This window comes from Pungitius pungitius, chromosome 2 (assembly GCF_949316345.1).
Source record: "Pungitius pungitius chromosome 2, fPunPun2.1, whole genome shotgun sequence".
NCBI classification, from domain to species: domain Eukaryota; kingdom Metazoa; phylum Chordata; class Actinopteri; order Perciformes; family Gasterosteidae; genus Pungitius; species Pungitius pungitius.
Genome location: NC_084901.1, coordinates 21,866,174 through 21,890,173, shown reverse-complemented (window position 1 = coordinate 21,890,173; position 24,000 = coordinate 21,866,174). Strand labels below are relative to the sequence as shown.

General features: G+C 40.8%; 1 protein-coding gene across 2 annotated transcripts in view; it reads right to left on the bottom strand.

Annotated features, from left to right (window-relative positions):
• Positions 1 to 479: 479 nt before the first annotated feature.
• pcdh11 (protocadherin 11) overlaps positions 480 to 24,000 on the bottom strand; it is a 118,458-nt gene continuing 94,937 nt past the window's right edge. For both annotated transcript variants that reach the window (XM_037460124.2, XM_037460122.2), the window contains one exon: positions 480 to 4,613. In XM_037460124.2, the coding sequence (XP_037316021.2) occupies positions 4,153 to 4,613 (461 nt within the window). In that variant the 3' untranslated portion in view covers positions 480 to 4,152. The remainder of the gene's footprint in view (positions 4,614 to 24,000) is intronic.

The window sequence follows — 24,000 nt, the reverse complement described above, 5'->3', positions numbered from 1 at the left end:
TGAAGGCAAACAGAATCACTCAGTGTTGGTTGACTGTAATTACATGTAAAGTTTAGAAACACGTCAATTTATATTTTCCTATTTTAAACCTTAGCCACCTCAAAGGAGATATATTGTTCAAGGAGACATCATTTTTCCTTTGTTGGAAATGGGAAAGCAAACCCCCTTTTTGATACTTTCCATGAAAGCTGTGCTCCTTATCGTGTTTAACAAGGCTTACGTATTTTGTTCTTTTCCCATAAATGTAGATATATGTCAAATGTCATTGATTGAGTTGTCGCCCCTGCGCTGTTCATTTTCAGACATGAAGGTGAAATGCCATGTCCAATTTGATGGGTCTTACATCATTAGCTTGTAATTGCCCTAATTGGAATACTGTGACAGTATGCTCTCATGTCACATCTTTCACTGATATGACAATGCTCTCAGAAAAAATAATCAAACAACAATGTAAAGTGAAGGACAAGCAAGATACGTGCATCATTTGAGGACTTGATATTTAATGGCTCAAGTAAAATTCAATGACAAGAAAAAATCATTTTACCATATTGAAGGTCATTTTTTTCATTTTCATAGATTGAAATGGGATATCTTACAAAGGCATGACAACACAGACTGTATAGCTTTAACGGACTAATACAGATTTGCCGGGCCAGGATTGAAGCCTCTTTTCAAAGCAAAACTTGACCTGACTCACTGATGACTAATTTACAAGCATATACTTAAGTCTTCTATCATATTTTAATATTATTTTGTACAAGATACATTTGTATACATACAATATTCTGGCAGGTGCATGCCAGTACACACAAATGTGCACATACGCACGCTCATACATGCAAAGAGAAACACAGCGTCTCCCTCACACGCACACACGATCACCTATAAACACATTCAAACACACTCTCAGCAATAATATGCATATGTGACCATTTACATTACAAGAGAGATTGTCATCTCATCAGTTGTGTGTTCCGTTTTTTCCTTTGAATCAAAATAGCGACGTCAAGTATTTTGCCTTCGGCATTTAGTCTTTACTTTATTTGTCTTTCCAGTTCATCATTGTTGTGTTAATTCTGGGGTGTACTGTTATTTACAGTTTCAAATCCAGTCTACCTGACAGGGTAGATATTGTGTGCACGTAGAGGCAAAAGTGGTACGCACACTTTACAAAGTCTGAATGTGCACACTGTAACATTTGTTTTGTTTCAAAGACACACAAACACCAACACTGACACTGAATCTAATGATTGATGCATGAACTACAAGTGTTGCGTTGTAGAGGTCCAAACAGATCATGCAAATTATGACACAAATTGACATGGTAATTGTACATTTCAAAAAATTGAAAATTCCGAAAAAATGTGTTATTTATACTATCTTCACTTTTAGGGCAAAAAGAATTAAGAAAAATATGGGTAAAATAAAAGGGAGAGAAGAATCGTGCAAAGTGAGAACCTGTCATTGCCGTCCAAATTTGGTTCATGTTGCTGTTTGTTTTTGTGAAAGATGTAAAAAAAATAAAAACAAATGCACATTCGTAAGCTCCTTTTTTGAGGTATAACATTTAATTTAAAAATGTACTACTTTTACCTCTAGGAGGGTAAATGGTAGAATAACGTGGGACAATAAAGCAGCAAAAAAAAGTGACGTTGGTGTCCAAACGAACAACATAAAGATGTACATTCACGCAGTTGTTATACTATTCTCTTTAGAGGTTGTCTTTCAATGTAGCTGCTGCAACATTACAATAAGTCGAAATAAATGAGGGTTATAGATAGTAACATTGTGCTCACTGTACACATGTGATATGCATTCATTGTTTCAAACAATCACATTTGTATTACAGTGTGAAAGAGTATTATCGCCAACATATTTCATTGTTATTCTCTCCTTCTATGGTATGTGAGAGGGCACTATTTCCTGTCGCAAAACCATAAACACTCGAAAAGCAACACGTCTGTTCTTGTTTGTCAGTGTGAGAGTTTCTTAAAATCATGTGTTATTTTTCAGATTTTTTTTGTATCAAAAATTTCTGAACAGGAATTTCTTTGCCCTTCTTTTTTTTTGACGGTAAACATAGAATGAAAAAAAGCTTTTTGGGGCAACATTTGGAAGAATTTCCATTTGTGAAAGTGATATAATTTCATTTTCAATGACTCCATTTTATATTTTCCCTTTGATATGTGCTCCTTTTGATTAAATATGTATTATTTACACCATTTGGTGATATATGTCTGCACTAAAAATATGAAATGAGATGATAAGGCAGACTTTATTTGAGGATGCTTCTAAAATGCTTGATTTGAATTAACTTCATTTCTGTTATTGACTGGGGGGAAATATAATTACCCACTTTTCATGTCATTAACACACTGTTACTTTAAGCGATCATTTCACTGACTCTCAGGTAAATCCTCTTTTTAATAACACCATTTCTGACCCAAAGTACCAGAGAGAAAGGTGTGGCACCTAATAGCATGCAAACACAATTCTCCTAGTGCATTCGCTGGCACATGCTGAGTTGCATTTTAGATTTAGTACTCTTCCTAATTTGCAAGATGGTTCAAGAAAATGAGTTGCATGAATCACATACTTGATGATTTCAACACCTGGTTTGGATGCTACTTAAAAGAAAAATGCATATCAGCAAAGTCACTTATTGCTCAGGCAATAGATTAAACTGCCCCCCCAATCTGTTACATCAAGTTAGTCTGAAGTAGTTATCATCATCAGTATGAATTAAATAAAATACACAGGCAGTTATGCAGTGCACGTATGAAGGAACTATGGTAAGGGGAAGTTTAAATTGTGCCAATGCCAAACCTTATGACAAATACAAAAAAGAGCGTTAACGTTAATAATTTAGTTTGACTTTTGGCCCAGAGGCCATTTTCCCATTTTCTATTATTCCAGTGCCAACACAGAAAAACGGATAAAGGAAATTTGTTGCCGGGGTGAGTTGCATAAAAACACATGAAGTAATTATTAGCACGGGCAGAAGCCGTTATCAATGATTCCAGGTTGGAGGAGAAGGAGTGTTTGAAGCTGCTATTTCTTTCATAGCATGCGCACAGGCATCGCATGTTTCTTGCTTGCCAACCATTTCTTACCACAATGAGGGTCGCTGCTGAGATCACACATCAAAGTAATTAGACTGAGAATTTCATAATTGGCTCAATAGCAGTTATTATTGTCAGTGATTCTGAGCAGCAAAATGTGAGAAGAATGTGAAGGAAATAAAGTGTGTTTTTCCAAAGTGCTAAGCTGCTGAGATGATGCCAGGAGTGAACATTTTCTTAATGGAGTTGGCGGAGATGGAGCAACCACCACAAGAAAAACATCTTGGCTAAGTGTGTGCATGTGCAGGAGTTTTTTTTTCTTCTTTTATATTTTCTATGTGTCGCTCCATGGTGAAAATGTAGAGTGTAAAAGTTTTCCGTGGTGTTGTCTACCATTGGCCTAGTTCTGCTTTGTAGACAGTTTGTTAATGCTCCTGCAGTCCCTGACCAAAATAGACTTCTGAAAGACATTCATGCGAGACAAAAAGAGAAACCCTCCACCGCCAAAAAATTTTGTACTGTGTGTTATACAAAGCAATACTTTACAAGAACTTGAACAGAAACATTATTCACACAGGGCTCAAAATTAATGGTAGGCATGATGAAGCTCACTCACCACAAAATACAGTATTTGCCAATGTTTTTGCGCAAATGAAGGGTCGGTCCCCTGATCCCACTGAGCTGGGACCAGGGGGCTTGAGGCGTAAATTGCCCACCTCTTGTCACAAAGCAAACATCACCCAACTGAAAACATTTTTTTTTCTTTTTTTTTTTTGTTGTTGATGGAACTACTTTGGCATAGAACTACCTTTGATTTATTATACATGGGTGTGCTATGTTACTTACATTACCTTTCAAATGCTTTAGCTGTAAGACAGACCCCATATGTGATTTTGTCTGAACAACATCGTCATATTCAAATCCATTCTCAACTGCAAGTCATTAGCAAAACCCAGCCGGAGCTGGTCAACTCAAATGATGCATCCCTGCCCCCCGTGCGCATACGCAACGATCAAAACCTCACTGACAGCAAGTCGTCTGTGGGTTGAGTCGTATGTATGTCAGGGCGACGGCGATCTGTCTTTTCCTCTTACAACTGGTGCTCGTGTAAGAAGGAGCTGCTGCCCCCTCCAGTGGGCGTCTGCTGCCCAGGAGAGGAGAAGCTCGCCAGGGGGATGACCTTGAAGGGGTCCTCTTTCTTGCTGCAGTGTCTATCTAAGGTGTTGTAGAACTGCGGCCGATTGATCCCTTTGTCCAGTTCATCTTTTTTGGGCACGGACCTGCCCAGGGTATGGCGGCCGTCCATGACCCCCATGCTGACCATGTTGACTTTGGCTCCCCGGGCGCAGCTCTGCTGGAAGCCGAAAGATGGCATTGTGCCGCTGATGGCGGTGGCGATAGGGGTGGAGGTGGGGCTGTTGCTGCCAGGGCCCTGGAACTGGGCCAGGGCTGGGGGCATCCAGCAGCTGTCAGAGTGGCCCAGTATCAGACACTCCTGGGTACAGGTCTCAGAGGCCTCGGCCAAGGCTTTCTGTAGGTTCACCTCGATGGCTGTGAAAAGAGAATGAAAGAAGGAGAGGTAGAGAAAAAAAACACACACAGTTAATCGAACCGTTCAGAACACGTAGAGGGTGCAGTCTGAATGCAACCATTTTACCACTATGCTGCAAAGCACTGCATGAAGTCACGGATCGTGATGTAAATAGAAGAAAGCTGTCATCTTAACAGCAGTTGACCCACAATGTCAGTGATGTAAAGAAATTAAAGTCAGTAATAAATGTTTCATTTCATCTTTAAATAAGAAAAAACCCCAACAGAGCATTTCATTTCCATTGGTATTCCCATGACTCTATCTGTTTATCTACAATATGCAAGGAATTCCCTATAGCTTAATTAGAGTTAAAAAAAAGGTCTAGCTGCTGTCTCGTACTGGCTTTGCTGTGTTAAATATTTAACGAACACCTTAACAAAGCCTTGTTTATTTTAATCACTGTCAATGTGGCACACCTAAAACCCTTCTGATCTTCCACAATCCCAAATAAACCTTGTCAAATAAGAAAACCCATTCAGGGAGTGTTGGGGAAAGAAATCCCATCACCTCGGGATCCTGTGAGAAACTTATGAAAGCCCACTAAATATACACGCTCAATAGTGGCTGCTTTGAGGTTGCATGGGCAGGGAAGACCAAACTAAAACGGGAACGAGGAGGCAACTGAGCAAGGCTAAGCACTCAAACCATCTTATCTTATTATCCCGGCATTGACATCACATGTGGAACGAGTCGGGGATGAGACCTCAGCATTGAGTCTCGGCATTATAGCCTGTCAAGCCAGATAATTAGAATGTAAAACAGCGGGCACCGAGGCAACCAGGAGCCTGCAGTGTTATGTTTCCTAGGCCACGCAAAGGAGAGAGGGGCCCTCACTCAAACATCACGTTGCCCCTCCAGGCATCAGCTCCAAGCTGTCATGTAGAAATTATTTAGTATATTTGCATAAGTGAGGATGCTATGAATAATAAAGTGTTCTCACACAGGGCATGGCTATTCTTTCATGCGCTCAACGTTTTGCGTGCTCCGTGTAATCCGATTACACGGACATCCGCGAATCTCCTCGCCACCTTGTTTAGTGTTTCTGTGACATTCTACTAAGTTTATATGAATATTCGGATTATGTCAGTGATAGGAGCTTGGCCTCCCAAAACTATCTGGATTGTTGAAAAACGGCCCAGCGCACTTTTCTTTTTTTTTTCTTTCCCTGTGCCGGGGCGGATAGATAACACATTGTCAACTTTTTAAGAGCAGTGTGTCTGAAAATAAATCACCTGGTATAAATTGTGAGGATATACTTGGAGTGCCCACATGGAGTCAAATCTGTCCTCTCCATATTGAACTGGAGCCTTGGAGCAGGAGTGTATAAATCCCCCGGGTGGTAAATGTGTCACCTTTCAAAGGGTCACTAACTTCATTAAGGAAAAAATGGATGCTGCCTTCTTATTCTCTGAGCTTGCACAATAGGGCCGAGCCAAGTCCTGGCCGTGCCCTGACTCAATCTCTCTCTCCCAGTGTTTTCTGCCCACGGTAAGACTTTTTTTCATGGTACTGTCATTTTTGAGGCGGTTAATGTTATTAACACTAACATCTTATTCAAAAAGCATGCACGACACAAATAATTGCTCCTAAAAGCAACGCGCTAAAGGGCATCTCTGCAGGATTTCCTCCCTCCTCTTCAACTTTGAATGATCGGTGCAGCCAGAGGTAAAGCGTAACATACTTTGCAAATGAAAGCACAGTGTGTGGCTCAGTAACATCACACAGTCTGAGCTCAAAGCGGTTCTGTTTCAACAGCCTTCGGTGGCTCGGGATTCTGCATGCAAAATTTCCCCAAAAAGACGTAGGTCTGTACTATTTCCTATTCCGACGGGATGGTTTGGATAGGCGGTGGCGGAGTGGGGGGGGGGGTTGGGAGCGTGGTGTGAGTGATGTTGCTGACAGCTGCGGCTGCTTTCGTCAGCTAGAGGTATGCCGCAGCCGGCTTGTGATGCCGATGCCTTTTGTATTCAGGGGAAACAACTGTACCCCGCGGAGCTTTCGGGAGGAATCACACTTCACTGACGCCATGGATCCCCTGATGCTGAGAACATTTTTTTCTACGTTCCCTTCAAGGAAATTTGAATGGCAGACAAGTGGGGATAATGGCAAACAATTGGTTGTGATCGACGGCATTGCTTGGATCAAACCTGCTGCTTTCTTTGGAGAAGATTCATCTGTGCTGAAAGGCGCTTGTAGTGTGATTGAAAGCCAGTCTGTGATACCTGTTTAGTTACTCTACACTAGACTTGAATAAACATCTCATACAAGTTCAGCTGCAATGAACCGGCTGAACAGACTGAAGTTGACTGAAGTGGAATTTAAATCAATCAATCTTCTGATTCAAAGAAGCCTGCAGGTATACTGCACTGCTCTTTCGTGAGGTAAATTACATTATCAATTGTCTTGTTGTGGATTGTATGGATGCTTCTCAGTTTGAGACAAGGCTTTCTAGTTGATCCTGTGGTCATATGCAAGGTCATGCAAGTTGTAGCCTACAGCAGTCATGTTCTGCAACATCAACACATCCTTTGGCCAGCCACATATTGAACAATGCCGCATCCACCTTCAGCTAACCTTCCATCTGTGCGGTCAAACATTGCAGCTTGTATAAACATGTGTAAGCGAGAGGCCACACCATGCTGCATTGCATACACAACATGATACAACAACTAAACTGGACACACTCTATAAAGTGACCATTTAATTAAGAAATACTAGAGGGTTAGACACAACAACAACATTTTAAATGCCTTCAATGTTTTGCATCCACTCCAATCTGTTGGCAATCCAAACCTTTATTATGTAGACTTTGGTTTGTGTTGTGGTAAGAATAATATTTAAAAAAACAACATGAGCACGAGAATCACATAAACTGCTTTCAATCGAATGCAGTGCAGTATGCCACCACGGCCATGCACCTGCTAAAAGCAGAATTAAAGCTCTTCTGAGCTAATCTTTACAAAACCTACCTCAGAAATGATACATATATTGTATTAGTTGCACTATTGGGTACATGTTCATATGTTTGTATCCGGCCCAGTTTCATAATCCAACCAACGTCTCAACTACAGTCTTCCACAACTGTGATTAATATAGGATTATTCTAGGAATATTTTAATATCTTAATTTTTATGTGTGTATGGCCTTTCCTGTTTTGTATATTCATACAGATGGTAATGCTGAAATAATAACCAGTAATAAAAATGTTGTATATTATTGAGGCTAGCGCACACAGTTATTATAGTAATATAAAGATAAAGGGTTGCCTGAAAGTAATGTAATCATTTGTTTATCCATGACAAACAGTACAAGGCTCAAACCCATGAAGTTGTTCAAGTGCTACATCCCCAACCAGATTTCTGAAATGTTGACATTATTGTACGCAATATATTTTATTATACTGATATGCTTTAAATCTGACTCATTTGTTTCTCTAATGGCCACTAAATGCCCTAATTCAAACACAAGGACTGACAGGCAGATGCTCACCCACAGAGTTAGGATGCACATTAGCCGCCTCCCCTGTATAATAGCATGAGATATTTAACATGACAGTGGATGATATTTACTGACAGAGGTAGTTACATCTTGATGAGCTTCACATTGACGTCTGCACACATATCACGATTCAACTTTAGTATTTACAAACTCATTATAGCTAATTAACAGGATAATAGCATGCATCTAGGATATTAAATTCCTCAGTCAACAGTCATCCGGAAGGTGGACTACACCTCAGACTGTGGTGTCTTCTATGGTCATATTTAATGCAGTCTTTTCATTCTTTTAGCCTGAAACTTGTATTTATCAAACTCACTTATATCGTCAAGTCATTTTCTGCAGACCTCTTCTATGTAAGCATGTAAAGTGCCATTTTTATTGTATATTTGTTTGTTTTATGTGTCACATGTTTTCTATTCATTCCAGAATGTTACTATGCCAAACCCTACAGCTTCGCCCCTCTCAGTGTCAATTCAGACGTAAGGCCAGAAAATAAAATCAAAAAGGGAAGTTTCAGCTGTATTTTATTTATTTCATACAGCAAAAATGTCGCTCATCAAGTCCTTCAGCTATCGTACGTTCAAACCTTTTCTAATTATTGTGTATTCTTATATGGAATGAGATCTGGCTAAGAGAAAGAGGAAAAGAGGCAGAAAGGTAATACGAGCATGGGTCTTGTGTCTTGTATTTGGCGAAGCAGACCAAAAGAATGTGGAAGATTCCTTCAAACGTATAGAATCCCAGTAGAAATAATTGGGTTTGTAATTACCAAGACTTTATCACTTCCGTCGGCCTCAAACCCACTCCAAACGCACAATCTGGATACGCAAATCGACGGTCATTAATAATAATAGCACTATCAAAACCTTTTGGTGGGGCACGCAAAAGAGAGATGCCCTTACTTTCATCACAGCTTTGGCCTTCATCATTTGAAGGAGAAACTAACGTCTCACAGAATGACAAACAGAAGACAGCCGACCAAAATTCAAGATTGTATTCGAGGTGGAGTTGCTCTGATGTCCTGCTTATACATTGCTGTATGTACGTAAGTATGACATAAGGATATGGCTCGTTCCCTGGAAGAAGCTTGTCTCTATGGCAATCAGAGCGAAAATGAACTTTCCTCCTTTGTGTTTCTTTACTTTTAAGGCAGTAAGAAGTTGCCATTGTCACTGCTGACAAGGTCATGGATGAGGAGGAAACTGTTTAATTGTAGCAAAACACTTTGTATGATCTTTGGAAGGTAGATATCAACTGGGCCGCCGAGGTCTCTGGTCCCATGTAGGAGGCTGACATGCATTACGACCTTTAAGGAGACGTGCTGGGTTAGACAGCTGCTAATTCATTTAATTAACTCGACTCTATCATAGAATATGTAGTGAAACAATATAAATTATTAAATTATCGTTATATATGGTCTCAGCTTATAATGACCATTCATCCGCTATCACATGCTCTGAGAAAAAGCTAATTAGTTCGCAGGGATAATAGTGCAGTGGATTTCTTCTCTAATACATACATTTCCAAACAAATCTGTGTAGAAGCAATTGAAGGTGAGATATATAAATGGCCAAGCCATCGCTCCTCTCCTTTTTGTTAACGTTTTAAGACCAACCGTGCCAGGTGCAATAAATGACCCTTTTTAAAAGCAGACAATGTGACGCAGATAAGAGAAAAGCAAGGTTGTCCATATATACTCTCGACTAATTAGTTTTGATGCATTTACTGAGACGGAGCCGAACGCGGCGAGTCTCTGAGCCACATACGTATTTATCACCACTTGTGGGACCTATACAGTTCCTCGCCTGTAATCCATCTAGCCTTGTCTCCTCTCGACCCCCTTTGCTTTCCTAGTGTTTGACCCATTGTAACTGAAAGTAATTGCAGGCAGAAAACAACATCTAATGATTACTCTATCTGGGAGTCTGAGAGAGAGCGAAAAGTCACAGACAGGTACTTTCAACAAAAGGAGGAGGCCTTTTTGTTCCCGACACACAATTTCAGACAACAAAGAATATTATTGACTTGGCTGAGATTAGAACACCAAAACAAATAATAAAGCACAGAGAGAGGACAAAGTGCACAAAGAGAGAAAGGATCCCCAGAACATCCCAGTGCCAAGCACTTGCTCCTTTCTTTTTGTTACCATTGATTTAATGTATGTTGCAGGTTGAAGCACCCATTTCTCCCCTCAGAATATACAAAAGCAACACGACGTAAAGAAATTGTTTCATGTTAATTCCGTTCACACAAAGTCATCTTTGTTGTCAGGCGGCAGGAAAAAAAAAAGCCTAAAATGTTTACAAAAACAGAAAGGCCGGCATGAACAACAGCGATTGTGTGATTACCATCAACAGAGGACACAGTTGGTAAGGTAGAACACACCAACAGTCCGTTTTTTTCTTCTTTTTTTTCTTTGACACTTGATTTTCTACGTGTGACATTGGTTGATTACATCTCCTTCATTATGTGTGGACTACTATTGGGCCTCCCCACCAGAGGACACGATGCCGGTGTCGACATCAACACAATCAGGCCTGGCCAAATACCCAGCATGGGCCAGATAGATGAGAGGTGCAAACCCCATAACAATCTGCAATCAGCACTCATCACCACAATGACACAGAGAGGAGGAGGCACGGAGCTTCTATGGGGGGTAGAGACACAACACACGCTCATGCAGAGAATCACACACACACACACCAGTGCTCTCGTTTATACAATATTATAAAAGAGCAGCCATTTATTCTCTTCTTTGTAAGTCTCCACTTGTGCAAAGACTGAACGATGCTGGAGATATGCAGTAGGTGTGCTGTCCATGACAAGGAAGCAATACATAAATGCATATTTATGAGATTAAAAATGTGAATCCACCTTAGCATTCATTGCACATGGATGAATGTCTGAACATTTCCATATTGTGTAGATAATACAAGGTCTGGGAAAAGAAAATAAAGACCGCGGAATGAAAGGTAAGTGACATTTTTTTTACGGGGATAAAAAAAAAGAAAAAATAAGTTGATTAAGTGGGACCGGACAAAGCTGTTTGATATTTGCAAGAAGATTGGATTGTTCCAGCAGAAATACTATCTGATCAATCATGCTTTCTTTTGGATGATTAGATCGAAAATTGAAAATGCCACTTTACACTCTTTCCTTTAAACATCAAATTAAAAGCTTCTTTGAAGCATAAGCAGGACGTCAAAGAAGAGGAAAAAAAAACCTGTTGCTTGTGAACCACTAAAACAAATGGATTCTTTTCAGATAAAAGCTCATAAGAATGAAGGCTTTGCTGCACACAATGGGGGAGAGACTAGAGAGACAAACTGTATAGCAATCACTGTGCAACATCCTGTGTCATGTAACAAGCAAATTCATCACACTGACCCATTGCCCCCAATTATTATGGAAAACAAGAATGAATCAAATTAACATTGAAGAAGCTCCCGGATCTGGCGGCGTGTCTGTATAGCCGATGGATTCGGCAGCAGGAGAAGAGAGGGTAATAAACAAGGTGCCACCGTATATGCTATATATCTTGCAGTCATTGATGATTAGCTCTGTTTTCCCTTAGCCATACATTACTGTTATTGCCTCCATGGCCAGGCAGATAGGAAGTGGATACAAAGGCATCGTGAAGCCCATCATTCAATGGATAACTGGCAGGCTGAAAAGCACTCAGCACCAGCGGCGGCTGGGTTTCAGTGCATGAGTTATCTGCTCGGTGGAAATCGTAATCTCTTCTATGGGGGAGCCCAAAAGCGGACCTGCGGTGCAGTTTTTTGTTGGGTGTTTCCAGGGTGTTTGTTTTATTGTACAGTGAAGTACAGATGACTCTCTCCTCAGATGACAACAGCTCAGGTTTCAGTGACTGAAACCCCAAAAGCCTGTGATCTATATGAGGTGTCAGTGTCAGAAGCGGACTCTCCTGCTGCCCCTTTTCTGCCTCTTTCCTAGGCGTGAATGCAAACTGTGAGTGCCGTATTAGTCACAGTCATTAATGCTTAGCACACTTATATTTGCAATATCAGTGTTTAACATGAACGGCAGACTCCATAAAGATCCCCCTGTGCAACAACACTTTAAAGGTTTTCCTTTCCGGAACGCCACAGAACCTCCTCCAGGGACAACTATTAATTTTTCACTGAAACCCCCCCTGAATAATGAATTCTGTCCTATTTATACGCTGTGATAAGTCCACTGAATGTCTAAAAAGGGGTTATCATGAATAGGGTAAGGCTTTCACGGAGAGACCTCTTCCTGCTTAACATGTTTAATTCATCCGCATCGCCATGCTCTTGAAAGCAGGAGAAAAGTCATATAATGTATCACTGGCAAACATGAAAGCAGACCCAAGCGGCACATTCAATAAATCAAAGCTTTACTTTAAGTGTTTTGATGTTGACTGTCACAATCTTTAACCCAAACACCAGCCGTTGAAAGTTCAGCTATATGTCGCTCCTGTAGGCTCCGCTGACGGACACGCTCTCACTGAAAGCACATCGGCGCTCAGTGGCTTGTGGTAATGTTTCCGTCACTACGTACTTCATTCGGGACGTGTTAAGTGCAGGTCATTGTCAACTAATGTTGCCGAGAGCGAGACAGACAGGAACAAAAGGGGGGGGGGGGGGATTTTGCTGGTGAAAACTAAGCAAAAATGGCTATTAAGTGTAGCGCATACATATCACAATAAATCAGGAACATATTTCAAAACTGAGAAGAGAAAATAGAACTGATGGAACTGATTAACATTAAAACATGTTTTGCCTTAGTTTAAGTTTAATTCACATTACAGCCAGTGACATCACATTGTTCTATTGTCACAAATGAACTCCACATAATGAAGATGTGTGCCGATATTCAATATCCAATACACATACAAATGTACAAAGTTGATTTGCATTTAGACCGTTTGAATATCCCGAGACATTGCTAACATGGATATTCCTGTTAATGATATTGTGCTGTCATTATTTTAATATATTGTTAGCAGTTTCAATCACAGGATAATCAAACCATTTGGCCACCAGGATCTCCTCAAGTGTCCTCGGCACCGCTCTCATTTCTTGGGTGGCAACATCGAACACCAAACAGTCTCAACAGAAACATCTACTCTATATAGGAAAAATGAAAGGGCAAAAGCAGAAAGTAGGTCCGCTGATTGTGTCCCATATGTGATGATGAAGACAATGCTCCAATGGGTACAACGGTCCACAGAGGAAAAGACGGTAAAAATGGCCACTAAAATAAGTTTGCTCTGGAGATAGCCAGCGGCCCATTGACCCTGATTTATTTCATGCTGTTTAGCCGCTGACTATTAACACCTTGCGTCTTTCATTTTGCATACCTTTGAGTCCCTCGGGGTGCCATCCTCTTTACGTCTGATGTTTCGTTTCATCCACCTTTAACAGGACAAAGTCCCTCAAAGAGGCAGAGGTATGTCACATTTCTCCTGCCTCGCATCTAGAATTGACTCTTATGTTCACACGTTTTAGCGGAGCCTGGGGAGGGCGCGGTGAGACAGGCAGTTGGAAAAAAATAGGAAAAAAAGGGCCCTGAATGTCACTAACATGTCTAGGTGTTTGTGGACTTGTGGGAGACATTTGCCTGAGCTGCTTGGCTTATTACAACCACCACCGCCACGCTTACAATGGCACCACCACAGCTAATTTTAAGCTGCTGGGTGTGTGCGTGCGTGTGTGTGTGTGTGTGTGTGTGTGTGTGTGTGTGTGTGAGGGCGTGCGTGCAAGGAGAAACAGGCTCGCCTTCTATGTAATTCAGTGTGTGATGGCACCAATACCCATCTCTATGATAATTTTATATTCACCATGAGCAAAGACAGCAACGCTGATACAATTCATTCCCCCTTTTATTAACTGGTGCGGAAAATGTTGGGCCCGGCAGAAGTGACTTCTAAAGTCCATCATGGGGGTGGGGGGGGGGCACAGTTTGTTTTACGGATGGGGGGAGAAGGCTACTAGTACAGGTCAGGGGGATTCTTGGAGTCGCGCATCCAACAATGACAAGAGGCTGAGCGTTTATTGACCACTGCATGACAGGCTGGGTCAAAGCAGGTCCAATGATACACTCGCCTTATGTAGGGAAATAAAAAAAAGTCAAGTCACCTTTTCAAACTCCTGGCAAAGTTTTAGTAGGTGTATTTCCCGTATATCTCGTGGGCATTACTTGTTTGGGATTCATGTGTGACATGGAGAGTCAAGTCCAGTCAATCACAGTGACATTCAATTCACTAGACGTGATGACTTGCCGCCAGTCTGCCACTTTTATCTGGGCCCCGGTGTCCTCTTTATTTTTCGTCATCCCAGACTCTTCGTTTCACCACTCTGATAATGCTAATTATTTCAAACTCTCAGGTAGACAGTTTCAATTTCAATTGGATTGCGTCTTCCTTTGCTGACCTTGGGGTGGGAAACGGGGATGCTCTCTCAGCCCTGAACAGTTTCATTGGCAGTTATGGGTCCCATTTAAGAAGAAATTTAAACTCAATTTCAGCCTGACTTCAGTGAATACAGTGTTCACCCTTGTCAAGACAGAAGGGTGCTCAGTATATGTATTCCAGTAACACACTTAATGTGATAATTAAAAGGGTCCCAATTAAAGCTCTAAGGCATAACTGGCTTCTCTGAAACATCCTCGGGTAGCTGTGAAGGACAGATTTACAACCATATGCAGCTAATCTCGCTGTCTGGGATGGGTTATGAATGGTAATACACTAATGTTACAGTGACGTATTGGTGTCGTTAGTGTACAAACATTATATCCTGCTCACAGTATCAATACAAATATAGCCATAAAATCACTGTATGGAAAGCAAATGTGTGCACTTGTTAATAGATCAAAATTTTAATAATATCATTTTTGCACGATGGAAGAATGAAACAAAATGAAGAGTGAAGCCTGTTGCAAAAACAGAGGGCACCATGTACGTAAGAAAAAACAATTACGTGGTATTGACAGCTAGTGCAATCAACGGCTCCCCTGCCAGACTCAATGAGGTGCCAATCAACTGAGTGTCTGCCTCACACTGCCGCTGCTGCCTTTCATTTTAGAGTCAGAAGAGATTCTGTCATGGTGAATCATCAGTCAATACCTCAGAGCTGATGGTAAATGCTGATTGATGACACTCACCCCCCCCCCCCCCCCTCCCCCCCATCCACACCCCGGTGCACATGACACAAGCACACACACACACACACACACAAGCACACACACACTCCCCATCTACCGGCAATGAACAGTTAGGGTGGTAAAAATCAAGAGGAAACAAGCAAGCAACGAATGCATTTCAAATATTTGTCATTATTGGCGGTTTTTTAAAGTAGTACTGGCAACTGTAGTAGTAGTGATAGTAAAAGTCTGGTTTTTATACAAGCTTAAAAGCCTCCATCGTCATGTTTTGATGGCTTTATTGTTGCTCGTCTGCAAGAAAACCGGCTGCTCGTCGATTGTTACTAAAGGTCGTTCATGATTGATTCAAGCTATAATTAAAATGATTATTAAAATAAATGATAAAGCACCAGATACTTTGTCTTCACTCTTTGCGGAAATAATGTGAGAATTAGAATTTATATTGAAAGCATGGCATTAGCCATGGCATCGAAGAACAATTTAGTAAAGGCATGTAATTAGTGTGATTCTATCAAATGTGACATTTCTATCACCACAATACTTAAGCGTGCTCTTCCTTCCCTTCACCTGTGGCGGCTCGCTCATAGCCTGCATAATAGAGCAAGATTGCTCCTCAACAGCAAAAAAAAAAAAGATAATTTCCTCCGGAAACGTCTTAGCGTGAATTTTTGTGAAACACGGAAATGGGGAGCGGTAATAGGCACCTTCCAACTGTCGAGCAGGAGAAGGAACATTGCAACAAAACAGAAGTTTGATATTGAAGTGTCACGCCTAAAAACACACACACACACACACACACATTCTGCGGGTGGTTAATATTCCTTCAGTCTGACTTCGATATGTTGACTCCCTGAGAGCCACTTTAAATAAATAAAGTGGATGAAGGATTGTGAAGTGGGAGAGAAATAATCATATATATATATACTGTATGTTTATTTCTCTTGTTTTTCCATCTTCTTGAGGACACAACTTACGATGTTCTGCTTTGCTAATAGAGCACGTATTGGATCAGACAGCTTCTTCGGCACATTGTCTATCCAACCATAAAAAAACATTATGGTGAACATCGTCTGGTGATGATTTCCTGTATTCGGCGGCATTTGAAAACGGTTCCTTCATTATTTCTCTCCCACTTCACAATCCTTCATCCACTTTATTTATTTAATGTGGCTCTCGGGGAGTCAACATATCGAAGTCAGACTGAAGGAATATTAACCACCCGCAGAATAAACTTTTTTTACTTCTAAATTGCAAGCATGTTACCACAGTAATTTCTGTTCATAATTCATTAGTAAATACAACCGGACATGATACCTCTCCTTAAGACAGCATAAACATGTGTATGAGGAATGAGGAAACCTTAAACAAACTATCTCCACTGGCAAAACCATCTCAACAATGTGTTCAGTGCTTGGAGACCGCGAGGAAGGCATGTGACTCCCGTCCTCTTTCTCTCAATCGCTCTTTGGTTCACGTAGGTCTTCAAAAAAAAAGGTGGTGCAATTATTATTTTAAGTGTTTAACATGCCCCAACTGGTATTTTCTTGCATTTTCATTAAAAATATCATGCCTTAAAAATGTAGAAGAGACTTTTTTGGGTTTGCCAGGCTGTATTGTAGATTTTAGCCACGAGTAAGTAGACGGAGGGCAACTAAATTCAAGTTTCAAGAGAGGAATAATCATCAAGAATGGGCTTCCTTGAGATGCTTTTCTCTCCGAACCAGGTGCAAAGAAGTGAAATGCTAGAAGGAAAAAGTCACAATGACATTCCATATATACAACACTTAACTCCCCATCTATCCCTTGTTCTGTCCACACTTCAGAGAGCACACAACAAAGAGTTGTGAACTCTACTGGCAGAAGAAGAAAAGGTATTCATTCTCCAACCTGTAAACTGCAAACGGAAAATTGCTGCAAAGTAGATAATTCTGTCAGGGAGAGACATGCATTTCCTCCCTTCCTAGTGTCAACACAACTTCTTTTGAGGTGTGCAGCGATGTCTGTATGGACCTGATAAGTCTCTTATTCTTAGCAAAGAGTAATTTGCAAAATGCAGACGGCTGTACACAGACTCCTCACATTGTTAATTAAATCATCCCACTTTTGATGTTTTCTCAGGATTTAATGGGAAAATAACCGTAATAAATAAGATGCGCACTTCCTTCCTTGTGAAAAGAATGATCCACGGGTGGTTTGAAGCTGGAATTCTGTAAATACATTAAATTAACCATAAATAAAGCTGCATGACGTAATACTGAAAGCAAAGCATTGTTTGTCTTTAAAGGTGTCTGGCATATGGTCAGGAAACAAACAACGCAATGTCTTATTTCAAACCAAATGCCGTTTCTCCTGGCCATATTAAACAGACCAGCAAAATGCATGTATGGTTTATGGTGACATTATCCATCCATGGAAAGTTGGACCTATCCGCTTAAGCTAATTTGGAAAAAAGTAGGACAAAGTACACCTGTCATCCCTTGTTTCCTCTCCTGCGAGCTGCCTTTTAATTTGATCAATAAGGATGAGCTTCCCTCTTGATCACAAGTCCGTCAATTGCCGCCATTAAAAGGTCAGGCACCAAAAGGAGTGGGTTTTTTTTGTAATTAGTTCACTCTGCTCAGCAAAGGGCTGCCAAACAATGGTGTTTCTGTAAATGATGACACCAAGCATTTTTTGTCTTGTCAGTAACTCTCTGGACCACTGATATGCTGGGAGCATTACATGGTGACCTTTGCAGTAATACATGCAACATGTTGTGTCTAAAGACTGAAGCAAAATCGAGGAGGGAAAGCAGATTTTCCAAATAGCTGATAACAGAATAGAGCCTCTAAAGTGTTAATGGCATGGTGATTATCTGAATAGTTAGTGTTTTGTACTGTGACCTCTAATTACTTCCAAGGCTAGTCTTTAAAAAAGCAATCATGAATTGGGCTAAAATGTACATCTCACTTTAACGCTTGAATTCATTCATTATTAATTTGTTCCAATTTGCAAACACCCGCAATAGGTAGATGAAAATGAAAAATGAAAAATGACTTTCCCTATTTCTTAATCACTGTAACCTGAAATCATCTTTGCAAATACAGCTGGTGGCTATGAAGATCAAGACTGAACAAGATGCATTACTTATAAATATAAAATTTACCTTTGTCTCAAGCATTTGAAGAATTTTAAATAGGCCCATAATTTCTACATATGACTACATATGGAAGGAACCTAAGCTCAATTATTTGCTTTTATCCACCAGTAGATGGCATATAGTCTCCCTCAGTGGTTCTCTTCAATGTCTTGCATGAAAAGTTACTCAAGACTTCACTTATGCTGCAGCTAAACCCCTAGATGTGCCATTTGGTGTGAGGTACATCTGCAGAGCTCTGTGTTGCTATATAACCGTACTACAACATGTGTACCATTGCACAAGGGAGAGCAACACAAACAAACCCCACCATTAGTGCTGGTAGTCCTTGAACAGTCAAGTGCACACCAGGGACGTGCAGGCAGGACAGGCAGAGGAGGCAGAGTCCCTCTCATCATTGAAAACTAATTAAAGCAAATAATGATCAAATAAAATAAACATTAATATGTCTCTACTGATCAGTAAAATGCATCTGTAAATGTAATTTCTGTTTGATTAAAGGCATTTCAAGCAGAAAGTCTCTGAATCTGCGCGTGTGCAGTTGAAATGAAGGGGAGACACGCGGGGCGAAGCAGCGACGAGGTGGGCCTCCGTCTCTGATCGCGCCACATCTCACAAACGCCGCTGTGATATTCCTGGAGATTTAGAATATATGCCCTCTCTTTTCCTCGAACAGGTAAGGTAATTCACATATGTGTAGAATTTATTTGGTTTCGCTGATCTGACATAAAACCCTAGAGGGGAGGCAAGCCGTACCTCAGCTTCCATGATGAGGGTGTGGGGGAGCACACGGGCGGCTTTATGCTGCTTCTGCAGTTGATTTTCATCTTATATTTTCATTATACCGCAAAAATGATATATTCTCTCTCTACACTACCCTTTTGGCAAATAAACCCTTCATTTGTTTGATGTTCTCTTTATACGTTCCGTGTTTGTTACACAGATAATCAAGGCATCTCAACATTTAAAAACATATATATTTATACTCATACAAGTGAATAGGTTCTTGAAACGTTTCCGGCTGTCTCGTGAGCTTTCAAAGGTGTGAGGCGACCCCTTAAACGATGTGTCCTGCTTCTGTCTAGCCGCAGATGTCCAGAAACAACTTGACAGTGAGTGTGGCCCCACAGACAGGCCCAAGATTAATGATTTGTGACAGCTTCAACAAGCCGGGATATGAACAGTCATCCTGCAGCCATTACATGAGTAGAAACAGCTGTTGTTTCAGCAGAAGCTTAGATTTGCTACCGCAACAGTCCTCACAGAAGCGTGGCTGGAAGGAGCCCCCCCGCGCCACATACAAACAGGCTGAACAATACTGTGGTGCAGCAGCTTTGGAAGTGAGTGAGCGGCTGAAGTACTGGTTGCAATTTCACCGAGAGCTGGATAGAGTGGCTCTCTAATGTCCGGTTTTCCTTGTCGCCCTCAAATATTGAGACGTCGATGAAAACAACTAACTCTATCCACGCAGTTCATATTGATGACTTCAGAAGCTGCTGCCAAAACCTGTTTGTCTAATTATAACAGCCGGAATTCTGTTTGGCGGTAATTCGGCGGCACAGACTGAATTGTGATTAGAAGGAGCATGAATGGAGCTAGATTACACCCAGTAGGAGAATATAGAGACGGGACTGCAATTAGATACAACATTATTCCTTTTATATTTTATTCTGAGAACACTGCCTTGTTCTGCCACAATAGGATTTAAAAGCCTATTTTGAAAACCTGGTGACTTTAAAGAACATGACAAACCACTTTGTGTAAACTGGACAAAGGACGGGATTTGCATTGTTTTCTGACAATTGTCTTTGCTTCTTTTCTTTTTGGATCACCCCATAGAGCCGTACAGAGGGGCTTTGAATAGACGTCCTGGAAACAATCATGAGATTGCTTTGTATTGAAGGTACAAGTGCCTAGTGGATTCCTTTTGAATGGCTATTCTACAGCTTGATCCATCATCACATTTCTATGTTGAGCTCATATTAGATTGTTATTATCAGAAAACTTTGTTTAATGTGTAATTCAGCACAAATTAACTGATGACTGAATGTTACTGTGTACATTATGGCACACTGCATGACAAAAATACATCACTTTCTAGCAGCGCTAGATAACAGACCCTCAAAACAATTGATCATTCGTACGGATTCCCCTTTAACACAATTCCTCAGCAGGTGTGCAAGATGTCAGTGGCTGGGTTTGCGTGTCCGCATGTACTGTCGTTGCTTAGGATTCAGCAGATGGAACCATGGGATGGAGGTTATCAGCCATTCCATTCCCCTCCAGACTGTAATTCGTTGTCGACAATGTGCTGTGGACCCTAAAGGCCTGCCATCTGTTTACTTCCCCTCATTCCAAAGGTGAGAAATTTCCAATCACCACCTGGTTGATGTTTTAGCCATGCGTGGCACCGAGTCACTAGTTCCCATGCACTTACTGCATAAGCATAGAATGTACAGTATATGTATAATAGAAAAGGCAATACCTAAAATAAAATGAGCTGTGTGACCGGCATCATTATAAAATGTTGTATTGTACGTGTTCAGAAGGTAATCTTGAAGATAACCGCTTTAAGGTTCCCAAAAGATCATTCAGATCAGAGTTATTATGAAAATACCTAACTGGAAAAGAAAGGAAAACAGTGAACATTCTCTATACACAATGGAATAAGATTTCAATCTACAGAATGTTTTCTTAGTTGAAATACTCATACTTTTAGTCATTCATCTTAGTACCAGTCTATATTCTACACGCAACAAAATAAGCACGATGGAAAATAGACAAGCGGCCACACACAACCTCCCTACTTATTCACCGCTCCTTCACGATGTGTCCAGTCTTTCCCGTTTTGCCGTTCCTTTGTGGTCACAAGGAGGAAGTCATTTCCTAGCTCTGACCGGATGTCTTGTTACTTAAGGATCAACACTGTGTTGAGCCTTTGCATGTTGACAAGCAAGTCATCCTTAATCCTTGGTCACATCCAGTTGCCGAGTCAATGTGACAAAATGTTCTCTCCGGGTACGTTTGTGTAAGCACATTTTGGGGTGGGCGGTGGGATTTAAACACAATATAATAATCTGATCTGTCTGGTAAATGCTGGATGTTGCACATTTAGTACATTGCTGCCTCCTTCAAAATGTTTCACGATTCATAGCGCAGTCAGTTTAGGGAGGTTAGGAACAGAATGTAAAAACAAAACAAATGTATACTGCTGGTGCACTAAATGACCACATGGAAGAAGAACAAGCATTATTGGATTAATACCAGTATATTCCAGCAATCAACATGGATATTCAACCATATTTCGCAATGCGCACCTCTAAAGAAACAGTGCCCGTGCATTTTTAAGGTTTTCTTTTGGATTTAAAAAGCTAATTCAAGCTGCTGATTGTGAATACTTCTCATTAAGAACATCATTTATTACCATGTGCTGATGATGATGCTGCACATTTATCTTAAAGTCCGTGGGCTCTCCCGTTGCTTCACAATGTGTTTCTGCTGAAACAAGCAGACTGAGTAGAAAACAGAGGGGACTTAACGCGGTCCCTTGTGTGTCTTTACACTTAGATATTGAGCTCTTAGCCCGAGCTGCCAGATAACCCTCAATACATCATCAAATGGATCTAGCGACGAAGATTTAAGCCTGAGCTCAGAGACAGAAATCTTGTTCCAAAGTCGGGTATTGGAAAGCAAAGGTCATAGGTCACCTGTCCCTCACACCTGTCCTTGATGTATCCCAAAGCCCAACTCCCAGAGGGCCCGAGGGGATCCCCATTCTGCTGATGAGTTAAACCTCCTTGAGCCACAAAAATCCACCGGATTTCTATTGGCCTTGTCTCCTGCTGTGTAGGACAGCAATCGCACCACTTAGCTACATCAATCAATACCCCTGCAACGCGGACACAACATGTAGCAGCTGATGTAGCCAATGCATGACGTCCACATCTTGCCCAGCAAACCAAAGCTCATCCCACAAAGATTCAGGGAAATTCATCAATAGATGGATTATTGCAAGAAACTTTTGACTCACATGGATTTCTCCGGAGGCATAATCCACAATCCTACTAAATCACTCATTCCCTTGATGAATGGATGGGAGAAGTGGTAGACTGTGTGGCCATACAGTAAGGTTCGGGGTTACTAAGTATAGTGCATGCAGCACATGGAAATTGTTGACAGAAGGTATCCCCTGGGCGCTCTGAGAATTATACGTATTAAATGGAGCGGCAAACTTTTTTATTTTTTGAAATGGGGCATTATGTATGCATGTGGGGATGTTTGTTAAAACCCTTGTCTGCCGTCAGGCTTCAGCTCCTTTCCCCTAAGCGTGGAGAAGGAAACGTAAGCTGTTTACAAATACAGTATGACAGGTTGAATACTGCTAACTTAAGTTTTCATGTCAAAACCTGTCAGTGACATTTAACAAGAAGAGAAAGCATGTCAGATCAAAAATGCTTCCAGAAGAAAAAGGCCAAAACACATGATGTGTGACTGGAAATAACACAGTAAAACAGTAAATTCATTTCATGTGCTGATATTTTGTGATCTAATTTATATCTATATTTATCTTTTATTTATATTTAACTGCATCTTACGTTTACTCTGTGAAAAAAGCAAATCGCTTAATAATTCATTTGATGAAGAAAAACATTTTTTTTTGTGTGGGTCGGGTAAAATCATAGTATACATGTTCTACAGTAATTCAGTACATCAAATCCTGTTGTTTCTTTTTTTTATTTTTCTTGTCCATCTATAGCTGAATGTATACAGAAAAATATTGAGTTTGGTGAGAAAAGGCTTTGGGCTGTTTTGAGTTCAACAGGGAATAGATTTTTTTCAAGGGCAGTGTGCAATCATGCTGTGTTATTCCCTATGATTGCAAGACCACTGGCAAAATGCACACGCGCGCACACACACACACACACACACATGTGCACGTGGCGAAACTGTGTGAAAGTGTGAGTTCACAACATCAACAACCTATTCAAAGGGAAGATCAGAGTGAAGAGACATCAGACACCCCAGTCCAGGAGATATTAACATTTCTGTGCACCGGGGCTGCCCTTTGTATGGCCCCTTGAACTGTTTAGCCACGTATTTTTCCAGGGCAACAGGATGACCACATATAAAAATAAGTTAAGAGGCTTTTAAACTAATACGAACTAGGGCTGTCAATAGATTAAAAAAAACGAGTTGATTGTACATTTTGAAATGTATTAATTAGCCTAGCAGCTGGCTTAGCCCAGTAGCTAGCTTAGATTAGCAGTGCATAAAGTGGCCCATTTGCCACTCATTCCCCTTCTGCTGGAAATCCTCTGCACAGTATCTCTGCACTGTATGTCGCGCCTCTGTTTTACTTCTAATGCAAAAATCATGCATGCAGTGTTTTTGTTTTTCACTTCCGGTGTGCCGGAAACTGCGTAAAATATTTGATTTTAAAATTAAGAGATATTATGCTATATATTATACATTCATTTTGACAGCCCGAAGAATTCATCAAAATGCTGCTAGAGCAAAAAAGCAAACAATAAAAAGCAATTGGAGCAACTGTAGAAAGGGGA